The sequence below is a fragment of the Sphaerodactylus townsendi genome, linkage group LG12, assembly GCF_021028975.2.
Source record: "Sphaerodactylus townsendi isolate TG3544 linkage group LG12, MPM_Stown_v2.3, whole genome shotgun sequence".
NCBI classification, from domain to species: Eukaryota; Metazoa; Chordata; class Lepidosauria; order Squamata; family Sphaerodactylidae; genus Sphaerodactylus; species Sphaerodactylus townsendi.
The window spans coordinates 42,409,014-42,428,506 of NC_059436.1; the positions used below are offsets into that span (position 1 = coordinate 42,409,014).

At 44.5% G+C, this 19,493-nt stretch overlaps 1 protein-coding gene across 1 annotated transcript in view; it reads left to right on the forward strand.

The window, feature by feature from the left end:
- Positions 1-19,493, forward strand: part of PAPPA (pappalysin 1) — a 299,243-nt gene that overhangs the window by 101,524 nt on the left and 178,226 nt on the right. The window contains exons 8-9 of the mRNA XM_048512627.1: positions 13,037-13,165; positions 17,239-17,330. Of these exons, the coding sequence (XP_048368584.1) occupies positions 13,037-13,165; positions 17,239-17,330 (221 nt within the window). The remainder of the gene's footprint in view (positions 1-13,036; positions 13,166-17,238; positions 17,331-19,493) is intronic.

Sequence of the window (19,493 nt, forward strand, 5' to 3'; positions counted from 1 at the left end):
TGCCTCTGGGAACTCATTTCCACTGGAGAGGCCACCTGAGCCCATACGCTTAATGGATTCATCACCACTCATGAAGGGAAATAGCCCTTGGATAGTGCAATAGTGCAAAATGAGCCACGAGGCCTCCCTCCTGTTTCTAGCTGCTGTCAGGCACAGTTGACATCTCTAGAATTTCATAATCTTCCATTGTGTCACCTTATTATTGAGTCACACACCTGATTTCAGGTACTGTGCTCCATGCCTTCCACTCTGCCAGCTGCATTGGCTTTGAGTAGAATACCAAATCAGGTTCAAGGTCCTGATACTTACCTGTAAAGTTCCAAATGGTCTGGAGCTAGTGTATCTATGGGACTGTCTCTCCCAGAAGGCCCCTTGAAGATCACTGGACTCAGCAGATGAAAATCTGCTGATGGTTCCAGGTCTGAAAGATGTTTGTCTTGCCTTTTTAGACCTTGGCCCCTACCTGGTGGAATACTCTCTCCAGTGAGCCCTGAATCCTGCAGAACCTAATGCAGTTCCACAGGGTCTGTATGACAGAGCTGTTCATAAAGTTGAGGCACCCACCGGTTTTTCCATCTTGGACTCCCCCTTTCTATTTTCCATCCTTTCCCATCCTCTTTCCTTCAGTGGTTTAGTATTGTATTTTAATGAACTGCCACCGTTGAGTTTTACATGGGGTTATACATTGTTTTAGATTGATTTTATTGTTTTATATAAAGTGTTAGAAACCACCCTAAACCCATGAGGGCAGAATGTATAGAACTAATGAAATAAATGAAATAAATACATAATATGGGGGCAGGGGAGCACTTGAGCTACCCAAAAACTTTACATGCTCAGTACTCTGGACAAAACTGGGATTTAATCAGTGGAGCCGTGAAAGATTCCTGGTGCATCAATTCTAAAAGACCAGGAAATTAGCAACTCTGACTGCTGGGGAACAAATGGATGAAGACAATTTGGAAAAACTCTAAGATTTCTTAGCTTTTTGAGAAAACTCTACAATTCCTTAGCTGAAGTGGGGATGCGATCAGATTTATAATCTCTGTAGGAGCAGCAGTGGCATAGGAGGTTAAGAGCTTGTGTATCTAATCTGGAGAAACCAGGTTTGATTCCCACTCTGCTGCCTGAGCTGTGGAGGCTTATCTGGGGAATTCAGATTAGCCTGTACACTCCCACACATGCCAACTGGGTGACCTTGGGCTAGTCACAGCTTCTCGGAGCTCTCTCAGCCCCAGGGTATTTGTTGTGAGAGGGGGAGGAAGAAAGGAGATTGTAAGCCCCTTTGAGTCTCCTGCAGGAGAGAAAGGGGGGCTATAAATCCAAATTCTTCTTCTTCTTCTTCTTCTTCTTCTTCTTCTTCTTCTTCTAGTTTTGTTTTGCAAATGCCTGTTTCATTTTTGTTTTGATTCCCTTTTTGAAACTGACCCCTCAAAAATTTGCTTCCAAGTGATTTTATGAGCTTTTTTGCATGAGGGGGGGGGGGGGTCCCCTGTAAAATGGCATACCAATAAGGAAAAAAAAGTGTGCCATTAGGGCCGAATTCCCACTGAAAATTCAATTGAGATACAACCAAGTTTCAAAAGAATCAGCACTTTTTCATCCAGGTTCCAACATCCTCACTGCAGCATGTTTGTAGTGAAGACGTCTAGGCCTGCCCCTTAGCGGGGTGCCTGATGTCAGCGGTGTAATTGTTAAGCTAGCAGCACCAAAATTTCAGAGTATCAGTAGGAGACCCTCCTGATGATATCACCCAGGTTTTGTGGAGTTTCGTTCATGGGGACCAAAGTTATGGACCCTCAAATGTGTAGCCCCCATCTCCTATTAGCTCCCATTGGAAACAATGGGGGATGGGGCACCCCCTTTGGGAGTCCATAGCTTTGGACTCCCTAAACCAAACTTCACAAAACCTGGATGGGGTCAGTAGGAGACTGTGCTGATAATACCACCCAGGTTTGGTGAAGTTTGGTTCACGGAGGCCAAAGTTATGGACCCTCAAATGTGTAGCCCGCATCTCCTATTAGCTCCCATTGGAGTGTTTTTTCAAAAAGGTGCATATACAAGCAGGTCCAGGAAAATCCTTTGGTGGGGGGGGGGGGGTGCCAGAAATGGCCCTAACCTGTGTTCTGCAGTTCAGCAGTGGGGAGATTGTGAGGAAACCTGAATATTTCGGGTGACTATCCCAGGATTAACCACTAGTGGGAAATCACCCTTTGTCGCAAACATCTCATGCTGACCTTTGGACCATGGGTTTTCAAGGCAAGAGATGTTCAAAGGTGGCTTACCATTGCCTTCTTCTGCATAGCAACCCTGGTATCCCTTGGTGGAGCAGCAGTGGTGTAGTGGTTAAGAGCAGGTGAGTTCTAAACTGGAGGAACCGGGTTTGATTCCCCGCTGTGCCATCTGAGTTGTGGAGGCTTCTCTGGGGAATTCAGATTAGCCTGTCCACTCCAACACACACCAGCTGGGTGACCTTGGGCTAGTCACAGCTTTTTGGAGCTCTCTCAGCCCCACCTGCCTCACAGGGTGTTTGTTGTGAGGGGGGAAGGGAAAGGAGATTGTCTGCCTCTATGAGTCTCCTAACAGGAGAGAGGGGGATATAAATCCAACTCTTCTTCTTCCCATTGAAAAACTATATATATATAAACCTTTAATGGCATAATTAAAACAGCAGCAATATACCAGAAAAATGGCGACCTCAGTGTAATGATACAATCTCCAGTACAGTTATAACCGTTTGCTGATGACAGAGCACAAAAAGTTAGCCAGCGCTTCCAATACACTTGCAGAACCACAATCCAACATCGTTACCACAATTGATAGATTAATATTATCAATGGGGGGTTTTAACCACGGGTTTAGATATTTATTCCTGGCTAAACTGTGTAACGGGCAGTGTAATATCACGTGTTGGATTGATTCTTCGTAAGCTGAACTGCAGGGACAAAATCTTTCATTAAAAGGCACTTTCTGTATTCTGCCCTGAGTGGTAGCTGAAGGGAGAATATTGCACCTGGCAAGGGTCAGGGCTCGTCGCAATTTGGGTTCTAAGACCAAATGGAAATACTTGGCCATGGTATAGGGTTTTAATGGTATACCCAAGTGCAAGGGAGAGCAGCGTTTATTAGCCTGCTGCATCAGGTGACTATACTCGAGATCATACAATCTCTTTTTGATAGTCAGCTTTAGCTCATTGGCATTCATTAAAACCAATGCATCCAAGGATAGACCCATTTCGTGGATTTTCGCCTCAACAAAGGACCACCACTCGGTTTTGGCTATGAAAGAAAGAGCCTGGTAGGTAAAGCTTTTGTGACAGTTGTTAAAGCACAATCGTATCCAGAATTGGAAGGTCATGCACCATGCTCTTGTATGGAGTAGATGTTGGCCCACCTCCAAACAGACCGCAGCATATGGGACTGAGTGAGGTAAAACTAACTGTGGCTGACACTACTTAGCTTCCAATCTCTGATGAGATGAGGCTATTCACAATTCTCTTTAAACTTTCTCAGCCCCACCTACCTCCCTGAGATTGCAAATGCCTTAACAGTCCAGGTGCTTGGGAGCAACAGCCGCAGAAGGCCCTTGCTTTCACATCCTGCATGGGAGCTCCCAAAGGCACCTGGTGGGCCACTGTGAGTAGCAGAGAGCTGGACTAGATGGTCTCTGGTCTGATCCAGCTGGCTTGTTCTTATGTTCTTATGTTCAAGGTATCTGTTGTGGGAAATGGAAGGGAAAGGAGTTTGTAAGCCACCTTGAGTTTCCTTGACAGGTCTTCTTCTTCTCAGGGCTATTCACACTACTTTTAAATGGCATAACAAGGCTCAAATCATACAAATGAGCTGGAAATGCCAGCCACGAAAATGGACTCAGCAATGATAATACAATTTTTTAAGAAGAGGAAAAGGTGTATGTTAGTTCAGACTGGTCTATGAATGCCAGAACGTGTCCAGCAACTTTGCTTCGCTATTGTAGGCTCCCAGCCATCTCTCCTTGAGAGCAAGTAGGTCTATGCAGCAGACGCATCTTTTGGTGCTCTCGGCTTTTCGTGCCACTTCGTGTTGACGCGAGAGGCGGGCACCTTGTCGTGTAGCATTTGCACCTGCGTGAGCACTGTCTCTCTCTCCCTCCCTCTCTCTCTGGCCTTGTCCAAACAACAGAGAGATCTGACGGCAGCTGAAATAACAGAAGAGTGCTGAGCCGCCTGAGTTTTGACGTCTTTCTTTTATTTACAAAATCCCACCCCCTCCTCTCAGTCTCCCCCCCCCTTTTAACTTTAGATGCAGACAAGGATTGTCTTCATTATCTTCAGCTATGCTTCCCATAACATTTTGATTTTTTTTTTTTAAAAAAAAAGAAGGGACAGGAAGTAGTAGGGAAGAAACAGACACTTCCACAGTGAATAGGAATGGGAGGGGTGGGAAAATGAGGAAGTTCCTGATCTGGCTGTCCTAGCATGACCCTCCCTGCAGGGACTAAAAAAAAGAAATGTTTCTGGTACAGCTTCAAAGGGCGTGTGGGATCATGAAGGATTCACGCTGCAAATGCACATCGGTTAAGTTCCTTTTCCGACAAAGACCTAGTTACGCCAACTTGTGCCTCGGCTGTACCGGTTCTTGCTGCAGGTGCGGTCTTGCAGTGTGGACCATTGCATTACCTATGCAGTTAACTTGAGATACGCTAAGAGCATCTGGCACTTAGAAGTTGGAGGAAAAGTTTGCAAAGCTGGCTCGTGATCTTTGATGGCAGATTTGAGAGAGGGTATGTTTGTTCCAGAAACAGTGTAAGACGGACGTGATGTTATGCAGCGATGAGGCTCTTTAAGAATCCCAAGGTCTAGGAACTTTGCTTTTTAGCGGCCACCCGAAACCTTATGGAGGGAGAAGGAAATTTTCAGTAGTGGTTCAAGCTTTTATCGAGTTTATCGCCCGGATTTCCTGACCAACGTTTATAAGCTAAAGAAGAGGTAAAAGAGCAGCAAATAAATTTAGTGTTGATTTCAGGAACAACTGGGAAGATTGTAAGAAGGAAACTCCACCAGTATTTTTGATGGCCTGTTCTACTTTCATATTGGGGCCAATGCTTTGAATCAAATCTTTCCATAAAGAAGGGCCTTTCCCACTATCCCCTCAATATGGAAGTCACACAGTTCTCAGAAAGGTCCTTTAAAGACAGGGGGTATAAAGGAGAGCCATCATGGTGTAGTGGCACTCCAGATGTTAATGGACTACAGTTCCCATCATCCCCTGCCAGCATGGCCAATTGGGCTGATGGGAATTGTAGTCCATGAACCTCTGGAGTGCCATAGGTTCGCCACCACTGGCGAACCTATGTGGACTCTAATCTGGAGAGCAAATTTTGGTTCTCCACTTTTGCACCTGAGTTCTGTCCTCTTATTTGGTGAACTGGATTTTTTTCCTCACTCCTACATTCCTGCTGGGTGACCTTGAACTAGTCACAGTTTGTTCAAAACTCTCTCATCCCCACCTACCTCACAAGGTGTCTGTTGTGGGAAGAGGAAAGAAAAGGACTTTGTCAGCCATCCTGAGTCTCCATACAGGGCAGAAAGGTGGGATATAAATTCAAACTCTTCTTCTAAATTTTAATAAATAGCTCCTTCCTTGCATGTTTAACTTTCTGCACAGAGTCTGTCTGTATGTATTTATTTATTTCTGTGATTTATACCCCATCCTAAATCAAAGTCTCAGGGCAGCTAACAAATGGGGATGAAACCTGTTAAAACATACAAAATTAACATCAGAATAAAAATATAGATAAAACAATACATGAAGTCTGTTAAAACCCCATTAAAAATCCCCCCACCACGCACCCCCATGGCTGACATCAATAAGATGGTCCCCTTGAAAATGTAGGTCATTACAGTGTCCAATAACAGCAAACAATAAAACCGAAAACAGTTAATTAAATGTACCAGCTAACTCCCAAATCACAGATCCTACAACTACAAAAACTAAAATACAATAAACTAAAATAGAGCCTGCTCCACCTAGAGCATAACCCTCCCCAAACAATCCCTCGGGCTGCTGGTGGAATTCCTGTTGTAGCTGCCGGGCCCCACCCCTTCAGGCGTTTCCAATGGGATGGGTGAGGAAGGACTCTCACTCCTTCCCATGGACAACAGACGGCAGCTCACCAGGTCGACTTCTGCTTGGCTGGCTGGCAGGCAAACCAACAGGGAGGCTCTGTCCCAGGCAGGGCTGAACAAGCTGGCCTACCAGACCCCACCCTCTGTACCCCCTATCTTAAAGAAGCACACAAGTGTTAGGCTGGGCCAAGAAGAGTGAAAGACCTGGATTAAGAATAATCTACCATGCCCTCTATTTTGCAGGAAATAGTAATGGATAGACATGTGAAATCCCAAAACAATGCATGGCTTACATTAGTGTTAAAATGCATCCAGGCAACTTTATGTGAGCTGGGACTCCTCTGTTCTCAACAAAGTTGGAGGTAGTGTTGAATATGCAGTATCACACATGGATCTTTCCCAGACATGTGGAAAAGAATACAGCTCTTGCTTTTTGATGATAACGATATTGAAGGGTGAATAAGGGCTGCCCTTTTCTTACATGTAGATACTGCTGCTGCTATTGTGGGGTGCGCAGGTGTTGTTGTTTGCTATTTTTTTTAGTTGTACCTTGCTTCTCTACCTATTATTCACCAAAGCAACTGATACCTATTGAAAACAAAAACATACAAAATACAAATACCAAGAAAACCATAGCATCAGTCAGATCTGAAAAAAAAGGAGTTCATAGACCAGTAGGTGTATGAAGACGTGGAAGAAAATTGTTTTTACAGTCCACCTAAAAACGTCCAGGGGAGCAGCTTTTATCTAGGGGCAGAGAGGAACACAATAAAAATGCAGCTCTCAATTGCAACAGGATGTTTTGAACTCCATATTTGGGGCATACCTTTTGGCTGTGTGTGTAACTGGTACACGTCAATGAGGCCCATTAATTGCTCCAGAAAGGTTAAGGTAGCTAGGTCATGTGGAATGATTAGATGATGGAAATCTATTGAAGAAGTTATGCAAGGAATCTGAGCTGGAATGAGACCAGAAAAGGGGCTCAGGAAAAAAAGACAGATCAGTGGTGTAGAGAAGGATTTAGAAGGACCATGAGCAATAAGAAGGGAAGAGGAGCATGGTGGGAAGCAACGGTGGAAAATGACTTCAAAGTGAGCGTCCTCTTCTTTGTGAGAAGAGCTGCTGCAACATGTTGGCATTTATGTCCACTGTGGTTTCCCGAGGTTCATAGCAGATTTCTACGGATGGATTATATCCTCTTGACTGTCTCCCACCACTACAGAATCCACCCATTGTTGATTTCTCCTTCTTAGTCTAGGGGCAGTGGGGGAAGGGTCTTCACTAGAAAGTTGATGGTCTGAACCCAAAGTGAGCAGGGTGTGAATATGCAACCAGTAGCAGCTGGAATTATCTGATGGCTCTTTGCTGGGTTTACGTACCTGCCATTTGTGCAAGTGGTTTGAGGTGACGTACCCAATTCTCTTCTCCAGTATTTTATTTTATCCTCAAAATAACCAATAGAGGTAATTTGGAGAGAGACAGAGTGTGTGACTGGCCCAATATCACCTAATGAGTTTCATGACTCAGTGAGAATTTAAAGATGGGTCTCACCCATCCAATCTTGCCACCGTAGTACCACTACATCACACAATCTTTCATAAATGCTGCAAGCCTTTGTTGGGCAAACAGGGTCTCAAAACAAGCCTTTCTGATTCCACTCACAAGATCATCCAGGGTTTGCAGTTTTGGTAGCATAATACAGGACTTTTCATTGCCAAGGAAGTTTGCAGCTAGTGTGGTGAAGTGGTTAAGAGTAGGGTACTCTACTTTGGAGAACTGGGTTTGATTCCCCACTCCTCCACATGACCAGCAGACACTAATCTGGTGAATTGGATTTGTTTCCTTGCTCCTCCAAAAGAGGTCTACTGGGTGACCTTGGGCCAGTCACAGTTCTCCCAGAACTCTCTGTCTCACTTGCCTCACATGGTGTCTGTTGTGGGGAGAGGAAGGGACGGAGGCTGTAAGCCACTTTGAGACTTTTTATGGTTGAGAAAAGTGGAGTAAAAATCCAGACTCGTCGCTGCCTCCTCCTCCTCCTCCTCCTACTCCTCCTCCTCCTCCTCCTCCTCCTTCTTCTTCTTCTGCTTCTTCTGCTTCTGCTTCTGCTTCTGCTTCTTCTGCTTTCTTCTTCTTCTTCTTCTACCGCTACTGCTATTACTACTACTACTTGGAGGTGGTCCTTAACTCAGTGGTTGCTTTGTTTCATGAGACTGTAGGTTCTTTGTCATACCAAACCGCAAGCAGCAGTTTCTGAGAAAGACCTTTGACATGAGCCACTGTGAGTCAGACAGTACTGAGCTTGGTGGGCCAGTGGTCTACACTAAGGGTTTTTCAGTCATAAGACTGTGGGTCAGTCACTGATAGTTGACCACATTAAGCAGCCTTGTACTGAATCATTGGTCCATCAAAGTCAGTATTTCCTACCCAGAGTGTCAGTGGCTCCCCAGGGTTCCAGGTAGAGGTTTGGACATCACCCACGATCTGTCCCTTTTATCTTTAGATTCAGGAACTCCTTCTGCATGCCAAACAGATGCTGTACCAGTGAACCACAGTCCCTCTCTTAAAGGATCTCTGGTGGGATGTATGGAAAATGGACATGTTCAGTGAGTCAGTGGTCTGATTTCAGATTCACAGACTCATTTGAATCACTGGATTGAATTGAAACACATGCACAAGGTCCAGTCCTGGATGGGAAATAGATCTTTTGGAAAGCTGTTGCTAATGGTCTGGTTTTAATATTCATATAATCCATTTTGAGTGGTTGCGTTGAATCTGTCCCTGGTCCTCAGGGATGAATTGGGGGGAGGGGGCGGTCATTGAATCCACTGCGCAAAACACACAGACTTTATGCTGAAGAGAGCTCTTCCTTGGGCTGTTTTGTCTACAGCATTTGAACAGACTTCTTTAGCCTTTTTTACCACACCAGTGGCAAATATTCATGAAACTTCATTCATCTCTTTTTAAAGCAGCGTATCAGACTGCAGTCTTAGGACATTTTTTTAAAAAATTCAGTTCTCTTGCACAAACAATAACATTAGTAAAGAGCCGTTACTTTAAGCAAATAGTAAAGCAAATTTCAGCTGCTAGAGAGAAATCTCTCTATTATACAGGTTACAATAATACATGCTCTCTGTCCCAGTTCCTTTTTTTATTCTTTATTTTTTTCCTTTGGTCTGGGAGACAAATTGCATTTTATTACACTCAGATGCATATCAAATTATTCCTTCTTCTGCAGAAAGGGATGAGAAGGAGATATTCTGGCTTCATATAAAAATGTAAACACCTACCAGCTGGGAAACTGTCAAAAGGGAGCGATCTATGTTTCCATTCATGTACGCCACTAGCACTACAGACATAATAAAACTTTCCTGGGAGTAAGCACCATTAAATATAATGGGGCATACTTCCAAGTAAACCTGCTTATTATTGCTTCATTACACCACAGTCTTACTCAGAGTTGTACCATTCTGAATGTATTGACTTCAGTGTAACTCTATTAAGGGTACACTGCAATTAAGACTTATTGAATATAGTGGGATTTACTTCTGAAGAGACACATTTTGAAGTAATGATGGTGTGATCCATGCATACTACTACTACCACCACCACCACCACCACCACCACCACCACCACCACCAACAACAACAACAACAACAACAACAACAACAACAACAAACAAACAAACAAACAACAACAACAACAATAATAATACCATCTGTCAAATTCAAAAGGCAGCCCTGCTGGGATCTGCACGAATACTACACCGATACATTACAACTTCCTAGGCTTCTGGGTGAGGCTCGAATTGTAATGAAGGCCAACAACCAGCTAAAGATCTGGCAGCTGTGAAATCTACAACAACAACAACAACAACAACAACAACAACAACAATAATAATAATACACCAATACATTACAACTTCCTAGCCCTCTGGGTGGGGCTCGAATTGTAATGAAAGGTCAACAACTAGATATCAATAAAACATACTACTAGATCCAAGCCATGATGAACTACCAATCCATATGATCTAACAAATAACAACAGCTGTAACTCCGAGGGGTCCTGATAACTGGATTATGAAGTTAAAGATCAGAGATTAGGGGCAGGCCAGAATGGTAACCATAGCTGCCTTACCCATATGCCTGGTGGAAACAACTTTGTTTTTCAGGCCCTGCAGAACCAGATAAGGTCATGCAGGGCTTTCGTCAACTTGGACAGAGCGTTTTAACATTTTGTTGGTGTTGTCACATACCAAGAAATAATGTGTTCAGCTTTCACTATTCCTAATTTGTTTAACGGAGAAAGCAACATGTGAAGAGGTATGAAACAATTTCTTAGGTTTTAAAGTACTTAGGATTTAGTGTGTGTGTGTGTGTGTGTGTGTGTGTGACATATTATGTAAATAGTAGGAATGAGCAAATATTCTGTTTTTATATTAGTTTCTATTCTTATCAAGGCTATGGATGCTTTGGTCGATTTGACTGAATTGTGAACAGTTTTTATACAGCATTTATATGGACACAATTTGTCAGGTATAGGTAGCATGAAATGTTATGGCTGATTTACCATTGCACAAACGCTGTTGGAAAAAGCTACTGAGGTTTAGTTGAGGCATTTCAGTGCAGGTGGATTTCAAATGCCATTAGGGTGGGGGTTCTGCCAGTGAAACTGGGTAACTTCCCTGCTGCTTCTTTCTAATGAGATTTTAATTTTGAGAAGAGTCTTTTGCCCTGGCTTTCTCACACAGACTGAGAGAGGATGCAGGCACAATCGCATGCTTACTCACTCATCCTCAAAGTCCAGAACTGAGTAGATGAGTAGTGGCAAGCTGACCTTCAAGAAGACCAACTGCTCAGCTGTCCAGGGCAGCAGGCACGCATGATATGAGCAAACACTGTTGCCCATGTAGGAGAAAACACTCTGGCTCTACATACTTGTTGGAGAGCTCAAGAGGAGTCTCTGGGCCATGGCAGAGAGGTCTGGCAAGCACATCTATTTAATGGCCCAGTTACTTACTGGATTGGTGGCCTGCCACGTATAGGGTTCAACAAGGTACTCCCTCACCATTGCAGCTGCTTTGTCCTGTCTCAAGTGCCTTCTTCTAGAGGGGCCAAGTGGCCACCCAATTAGCTCCATCTCCAAGGTCACCTTTGCAGTTGCTGCAGGGGGAACTGTCTAGCAGGGAAGGTGGGGGATGAGCACCAGTGCAGCAGAGATGCTTTTGCCCCCATCTTCTCTGCTCATACCAATGTGCCCCTCTTGGCCTGCATGCGCTCAGTGCGCCTGGTGAGCTCATCTCTCCAGAGAATAAGCTGGTTGGGACTCTCAGAGATCCTGCCCTGGTTATGTAGGTCACGCACAGCTGGACCTTCTGTTGTATGAGAGGTGAATGCATGGTTTGGTGCCCGCTTGCAATCTTTGCACCAGTGTGCACACACTGCTGGAAGCATCTGTCACATCCTGCAGATGGCTCCTGTAGCATCTCATGAGTCAGTTGGATTGTGAAATCATGGGAATGACCAGATAAAGGGTTGCCATGTCAAATGAGAACAACTATGTTCACGTGTGGGGAGAGTCCTAGTTCTGTCATGAAAGACACCAGATCTGAGGCCTGACTGGAGGTTGGAGAAGAGTTAAATTCCCTCAGCTCTCCACCAGCATATCTTGGGATGGGACAAAGATTAAAAGAGGTCTGAGCTTGTCCATATCTCTGAGCTCTCCTTTTCCCACCACCATACCTCCCCTGTCCCTCAATGGTTGGGATCCCTGGCCCATCCCCCCCCCCAACTCCAATTTGGAACCTATCCTTCTGTATTAAGCAATTAATGCTAACTCTAGTTTCATGAAACTCACAATTCAAAAAAGGTCATCCCACTTTTCTACCTTGCCAGATTCTCTGTTCTCCATGTAAACAAGAACTCCGGAATCTGGGCTTCACGATACATATACCTCTTCGGATGGAAATAGTACCCTGTCATTTACCCTCTGCCCTCCCAGCAGAAATCACCTCTAATCTTTTAATGATGCTAAAGATTTAATTTCGTACTGATGCTTAATAGTCAAGTGCTGAAAGTATAGAGTTTAAGGATTAATATTAAGCCTGGAAGGAACTGAAAGTCTATATGAAAAAAGTACTTTACAATTTGGTACATTTCTGGTTTTGTGTCTGCTTTGGACTTAGACTTTGAAGTTCAAATAAAAATTGAAATTGAACACTAAAAAGTAGCTGGCAAATCTTGATGCTAAAAAAAGCTGGGGAAAACCGGGTTGTTTGGGATTACTGGATTCCCTCTAGGCAATAATAGAGCCATTTTTCCCCATTCTACAGAAAAAACCCATATCAATATGAATAATTAGGAAAATCTGGAAATCCCAAAAATCTTTGGGCCCAAAACATCCCAATCTGAATTTCCTGATTTCTTCTTTGCACACCCCTCCTCCCCAGTCTGAGGGATAGTCAACCACTCACCCCACAGTCCTCTGGGATTACAACTGATCTTAAGACTACAGAGGTAGAAATGGTTGCTTTGGCCATTGTTTTGGCCTTGTTGAGATCCTCCCTTCTCCAAAGCTTGCTCTCTTCAGGCTCAGCCCCTAATATCTTCAGGACTGACAGCCCTGTCTAACAGTGAGCAATGTCCTCATCTCTGACAACCCAACAGCCTTGTATTGTTGCCTACTAGGCTTCTAATCAGATCCTTCTTTGATGCTTGTTTGTGGGAAGAGGTAGCTTGATAGTAGAGTCTGTGCTGAACAGTTTGCATGCAGTCTTCCAGTCCTGAGGTCTAAAAAGCACCCAATGCTGCTCTTTTTTGCCTTTTCTATACTCATGTAGAATTACAGTTGCAACATCAGCACTGACTCTCTTCATCTGTTTCTTGGCTCCGATGTTGTTGTCCAGCTAATGTATTTTGTTTTCTTGTGTTGCAGCGAAATCAGAGCAGGCAGCTTATACACTTACTGGGTCGCCGTTGTTTCCGGGAGGGAAGAGAGCGAAGCATCCCCTCCTCTCGCTTATGTCCATGAAGGCAGCTACTGTGGCGATGGAATTATCCAAAAGTAAGTATGCAGGTTTTTTTGCTTAATCTTGGAAAACATCTGGGCATTCTTTCCTTTCCTTTGGATGTAGCCTGGCTTTCTGAATATAATAATATAATAATAAGCCTTTATTTGACATAACAATAATCATAACACAATAAAAAACGCTTTCTGAATATAGTTTGTACTGCAGTCCATAAGTGATTTTCTCTCTCTTCTGATTTCCCAGCTCTTCTTGCCCACATTTGCTTCCACATTCTTACATTCCTGCTGGGTGACCTTGGGCTAGTCACAGTTCTCTCAGAACTCTCTTAGCCCCACCTACCTCACAAGATGTCTGTTGTGGGGAGAGGAACGGAAAGGAGCTTGTAAGCCCCCTTGAGTCTCCTTAGAGGAGAGAAAGGTGGGATATAAATCCAAACTCCTCCTCTCCTCCTCCTCCTCCTTCCCCTAACCTGGAGTCCAAATCACAGTTTGAGTTTCCATATGTACATACAAACTATGGTTTAGAGCTGCAGACTTTTCTTCCTATCTGCTCAGCATTTCCATCTCTCAGAATAGCAGTCTCTAAAAGCAGTTAGACAGCAGTGGGCTTATCAATTCAGATAAAAGCAGTTGCTTCTTCTCTACCTGCTTTTAAAATTCTGTCCGGGGGATTCAGCACTCTGAGTTTTGCTCTCAGTTTGTAGAGCGGCTGTGCATCATATACAGCTGTGGTTTTCAACCCAGGAGCCAGGACCCTCCATTGGCTTGTGGCCCCCTATGCAGTTGCAGTTTTGGAGGGAGTAAAGAAAGGGTGCTACACTCCCTGCCTAGCTTAGCATGGTGTCTGAGTATTAGTCAACAGAAGGATGAGGCAGCCGCAATTCCAAGAATCTTAGCAACGAAGATTCATTCTTCCTTCATTCTGAACCCTGGCTTATCTGCCACTAGAATGGAATGTTTAATTTCCCCCTGAATCTGGTTACACTTACTATCAAATGTCTAGACCTTAACAAATAAGTTTTAAATAATTTTTTTATCGAGACAGGCAGTGATTGGTTGGCCAGGTAGATAGGAAGCTGGTATAAGCTTATGAGCAGCCCGCATTGTCCAGACTAGCCTAAATCGCTGAACTCACTTGTTACCCTGGCAGCGGGTAACACTTGGAAGTGAAGCACGGCCAACCGTAGCTCTGTGGTGAAATGCAAAGGCAGGCTCACTTTGCCTTGAAACTCACCTTGTCATAGGTTGGTTGCTACTTGACTGTGCTCAATTATAATGGTAAGCCGCAAGCCTATAAGCTTTCCTATACTTTAAGGTTAGCCGGGGAGACTCAGATCCATGTACCAACTTTCTCAGCTCTGGGAAATGTTCTTTCACCTGCAGTTTGCTATCCTTCTACCCTGTTCCCCTGAAAATAAGACATAGTAGAGGTTTTGCTGAAGTGCTAAATATAAAGCCTTCCCTGAAAGTAAGATGTAGCAAAGTTTTTGTTTGGAATCATGCTCGTCGACCAGAGCATGCAGCTGTGGAGTGGAAAAATAAGACATCTCCTGAAAATAAGACATAGTGCATCTTTGGGAGCCAAAATTAATAGAAGACACTGTCTTATTTTCGGGGAAACAGGATAAGCCTGGCAGTGCAGCTTTTAAGACCCATGGCCTTTAATGGGAGAGAGTTAAACTTTCTCATAGTGTCCCTAAGGCTTAAAAGTATGTAACTTTGGGGTGGAAAGTAGTAGCGATCTGTGCCTGTAGCTGTGAAGGTGGTGCTGTGCTTTGCCTCTGATGCCTGCCTCATCTGAAGACGTTGAGAAAGGGTCTTGTAGTTTTGGGGGTCTCAAGAGAAGGTGGCATTCAGTTAAGCCCCATGGAATTACTGCTGTCCTATTCCCTCTTCCCCGCTTCTTACTCCACCAATCATTTCTGGGTGTTCATTGCTGACAAGAAAAAGAGAGATAATGTTTCCCAGTGTCTTGGCGCTATCATTACGTGAGAAGTCCAAGGGGGCCTGTCTGCCAGGGTGGATTGTATTCCAGCTGCCACACAGTAGGTCAGGTTTCCAAGGCAACCTCAAAGCAAGGTTTGCTCTGCAGCCCCAAAGGAGTCTGGGTACACTGAAGGAGAGAGGCAGGTTTGGACTTTGATGCCAGGAACTGAATGTTGTAGTCTCGCCATCTACTTTGCCTTCCTCTGGCATATGATCTCCTGGGCTATACAAATGCTGGCCTTTTCCTCCCCTTAATTTTTAAAGGATCAATAACAATCAACTGAAGGTGCTGTTTTAATTACCTGTCCCCTAATTAAGGTACAACTTGTTAGGCACCCACCTGCTCGAGAGATCTGAAATTCTTCCCCCTGAGCTACACGTATGCTATTTTTAAACTTTATATTAATTGTCCTAGCCTGGGGTGCTGTGTGGTTTCCGGGCTGTATGGCCGTGTTCTAGCAGCATTCTCTCCTGACGTTTCTGCTGCAACTGTGGCTGGCATCTTCAGAGGATCCTCTGAAGATGCCAGCCACAGATGCAGGCGAGACGTTAGGAGAGAATGCTGCTAGAACACGGCTATACAACCAGGAAACCACACAGCACCCCAGTGATTCCGGCCATGAAAGCCTTCGACAATACATTGTCCTAGCCCGGTTGGATTTTTTTAAAGCATCGTTATATAGTATATTTTATATTACGTATGTTTTTTATTGGAATATTGGAAGTTGCTCTGAGGCTGCTTTGGCAAGAAAAGCAGGTTATAAATCTAATAAATAAATAAATGTATTACTAAATAATAGGGGCATTAAACTCATTTGCCTTATTTGGAAATTGCTTGTTAAAAGATAAATATAGATAGATATTGTGTATGTATAATATTTGGTTGGATAAGGACAGGAAAAAAAAACCAGCATGTACAGTGGTTAAGGCTAGGCTCAGCAAGATCTGGGATCACCACTCTGCCATGAAGCTTTCTGGGTGACCTTGACCATCACATACTCTCAGCCTAAGCTACTTTGGGTATCAGTTGTGTAGAAAGATGGGATATAAATGAAGTACCTAATATATACAGATGAAGACAGGGATGGAAAAGGGTTGATTGGTTGATGGGCAGGCAGGCAGGAAGGAAAGAAGCAGGGGGAATTTAAGGTATAGGGGTTGCCAGGAAGAGGGAAAGGGGAAATAATATGGGAAAGTGAGGTTCCCCCTGCAAATTCTTGCAGGTTTTTCACTTCATTACTGGGCCTGGCCCAGCCTCCATTACAGTACTAGGCTAGACTTTTTCCTGGGGTGAAGATGCCAGGGTAGGGAAGGAGAGATAGGTGAAGAGAGGGGCAGATAAAGGTTGGTGGTCTAGTGGATTGGAAGGAGAGAAGGAAGCAGGAAATGGAAGTGTTAAAGAAGGGAAAGTGAAAATAGTGGGGGAGAGGCGAACAAGTTGTCCTCAAGTCTTTCCAGGCCCCCTACATATTTATATAACAGTTTCAGTGTTCAAAGCACATCATGGACACTATCCTGTTGTCCTTATATCAGACCCCGGTAAGCCTAAAGCCATCTAGTGAGATTGGGGTGAAAGGAAGAAAGGAGAAGCAGTGGCGTAGTGGTTAAGAACAGGTACTCTAATCTGGAGAACCGGGTTTGATTCCCTGCTCTGCCACTTGAGCTGTGGAGGCTTATCTGGGGAACTAGATTAGCCTGTGCACTCCAACACACGCCAGCTGGGAGACCTTGGGCTAGTCACAGCTCTATGGGGGGGAAGGGAAAGGAGATTGTAGACCCCTCTGAGTCTCCTACAGGAGAGAAAGGGGAGGGTATAAATTCAAACTACTACTACTATTACTACTTCTTCTTAAAACAGGACTATTCGGATCAGTTTATTTGTGGCCATCATTTTATAAATTTCAGCTCAGTGACTTACATAGGATTTCCTGGTGGTCTCCTATCTGAGCCCTGACCATATCTAGACCTACTTAGCTTTGTCAAGGCAGTTGTATTATGTGCTCTGAGCTCCTAGGGTAATAAAGGCCTAGCTTTCCCCTTACAATGTTCTTTCCAAATTTGTGCATCATCATCTTTTTTTTTTTACTTTTTAATGTCTGGTTGTGCTTTTGAATCATATACAGAGACCTTGGCGAAGAGTGTGATGACATGAACAAGGTCAGTGGAGATGGCTGCTCTCTGTTTTGCCGGCAAGAGCTATCCTTCAACTGTGTTGGTAAGTTACTGTGGGGCGATGCATCTTTTCTGACTCCCATTTTGTTCAGCAGGAAAAGCTGATGATAAAGAATTTGTCACATGCTTAAGGCACTTTTATTAGCTGTTATTACTTGGTCCAAGTTGTTGGGAAAAGTTCTGAAATTAACCTAAGGATGTCAATGAGTTACAGGGGAACCTCGGTTTTTGTCGGTAATCTGTCCAACAACAATCGGTGAAAACCGAAACCAACGAAAATCGAGGCTCCATTGTAGCAACTGCTGAATGCAGTGGGTCGCTGGTTTTCACCACAAAATTAGTGCACGTGCGCCGCGAAAAACTGACAAAAACTGCAGTGACGAACGAAAACCGAGGCAAAATTTTCGGCCAAAGAATCAGTGAAAACCGAAACCGACGAACTCTGAAGGCGACAAAAACCAAGGTTCCACTGTATAAAGAAATTACAGGAAGATAAAAGAACCTTTTCATCCATTTTCCTGAATCTATCGGTCCCATGAAGTTGAAGGACCAGTGGATTCAGGACAGAAAAAGTGCGTACTACTTCACACAAGTAAGTGCATAACTGGTTTATGGAACTCACTGCTATAAGCTGAAGTGATGTATGCCACCTTGTATGCTTTTAAAACATCCTTGGAAGACAAAAACAGGAACAATAGGAAGACAGTGATTTACCAGCGACAGGGCGCCCAAAATAGGTAAGCAAGACCCACCCACTAAGCTCTCTTAATTCCTAGTAAAAGTGCTTAAGAACTGTGGATGTAGAACCACATTATGACAGCCTCAAGTCCCACAAGTCCTCTCCTCAGATTCAGCCCTCCCATATCTCTTGCAGTCGTTGTTCAATGGGATGGAGAAATCAATGCTTTCTGTTATTGCCTGCAGTTCAGGCCTTTGAGCTGAGCTAGCCTTTTGTGGATATAATCCAGAGCCTCTTTAAAGCGGAGGGGAAGGGAGGGGAGGGGGAGGGCTGCAACCTGAAAGGCCTGCTTGCAAGAGAGCTCTGGGAAGTGGGCTCAGTCGAAGGAGTCGACACCTCCTTTGAGATGCTAATGAGGGCCCTTGGAGGGGGGATCAAAGCTACTTGAGTCCTCCTCCTCCAGAGGTGATAATCGCTTAACCAGATCCCTTTTGCAAGCTCACTTTGCCTTGATTAGCAAGGGATTGTAAACACAAAGGCTGGGAGATGTTGAAGCCATCAAGGGAGCCTGTAGGTTTGTCCAGCCAAATCCTTCCCAGTTGACTATATTTGTGTCTATCATTTGTAAGAATATCTGGGGCCCCCAGGTGAGAAGGAACCCATGCTGGCCACACAGCTGTCCTCCACGGCCCCAAGTAAATGAGCAAACCCCATGGGTTTTATGCTGCCTTTATTATTCAGGGCTTGTTTTGGAAGCATGCCTGTATCTTTGGGTTTGATTGTCACAGAGTTTCTGCCTTTCGCCCCCTAGTACCTGTGCTTGTGTGACAGGGAGATCTTTAAGAACATAAGAACATAAGAACAAGCCAGCTGGATCAGACCAGAGTCCATCTAGTCCAGCTCTCTGCTACTCGCAGGTGCCTTTAAGAGCTCACATGCAGGATGTGAGAGCAATGGGCTTCTGCGGCTTTAAGACCTTTTGCTCCCCGGTCCCTGCTGCAGAAAACAAAGCAAAACAAAACCTGCATCAGCAACATGAGCAGTGGTTCAGAAAATGTGCCACAATACATCTGCAAGTCTTAAAGGTTGCAGGTTTTCCGTACATAAAACCATTGAGAACCACCACAGCCCCCCGCCACCAAACCCACCACAGCCCCACTTGATGGACCCAGTCTTGCAGCAGTGGGATTCCAATAATTTAACAACCGGTTGTTGACAAGCACCATTTTAACAACCGGTTCTGCCGAAGTGGTGCGAACCTGCTGAACCCCACCACTGTAGTCTTGCCAATCTTACCATATTTGCCTGCAGTTGATGTTTGGAGCACAGAGATAGTGTGGCGTGGTGATTCAGAGCAGAAGACTCTAAAATGGAAAAGTGGGTTCAATTCCCCACTCCTCCACAAGAAGCCTGCTGGGTGACCTTGGGCCAGTCACAGTTCTCCCACAATGCTCTCAGCCCATACAGAGCCAGGCAATATATGCTGATGGGGTCTAAGCTGGCCACGATGGAGAGAGGAAGACATCT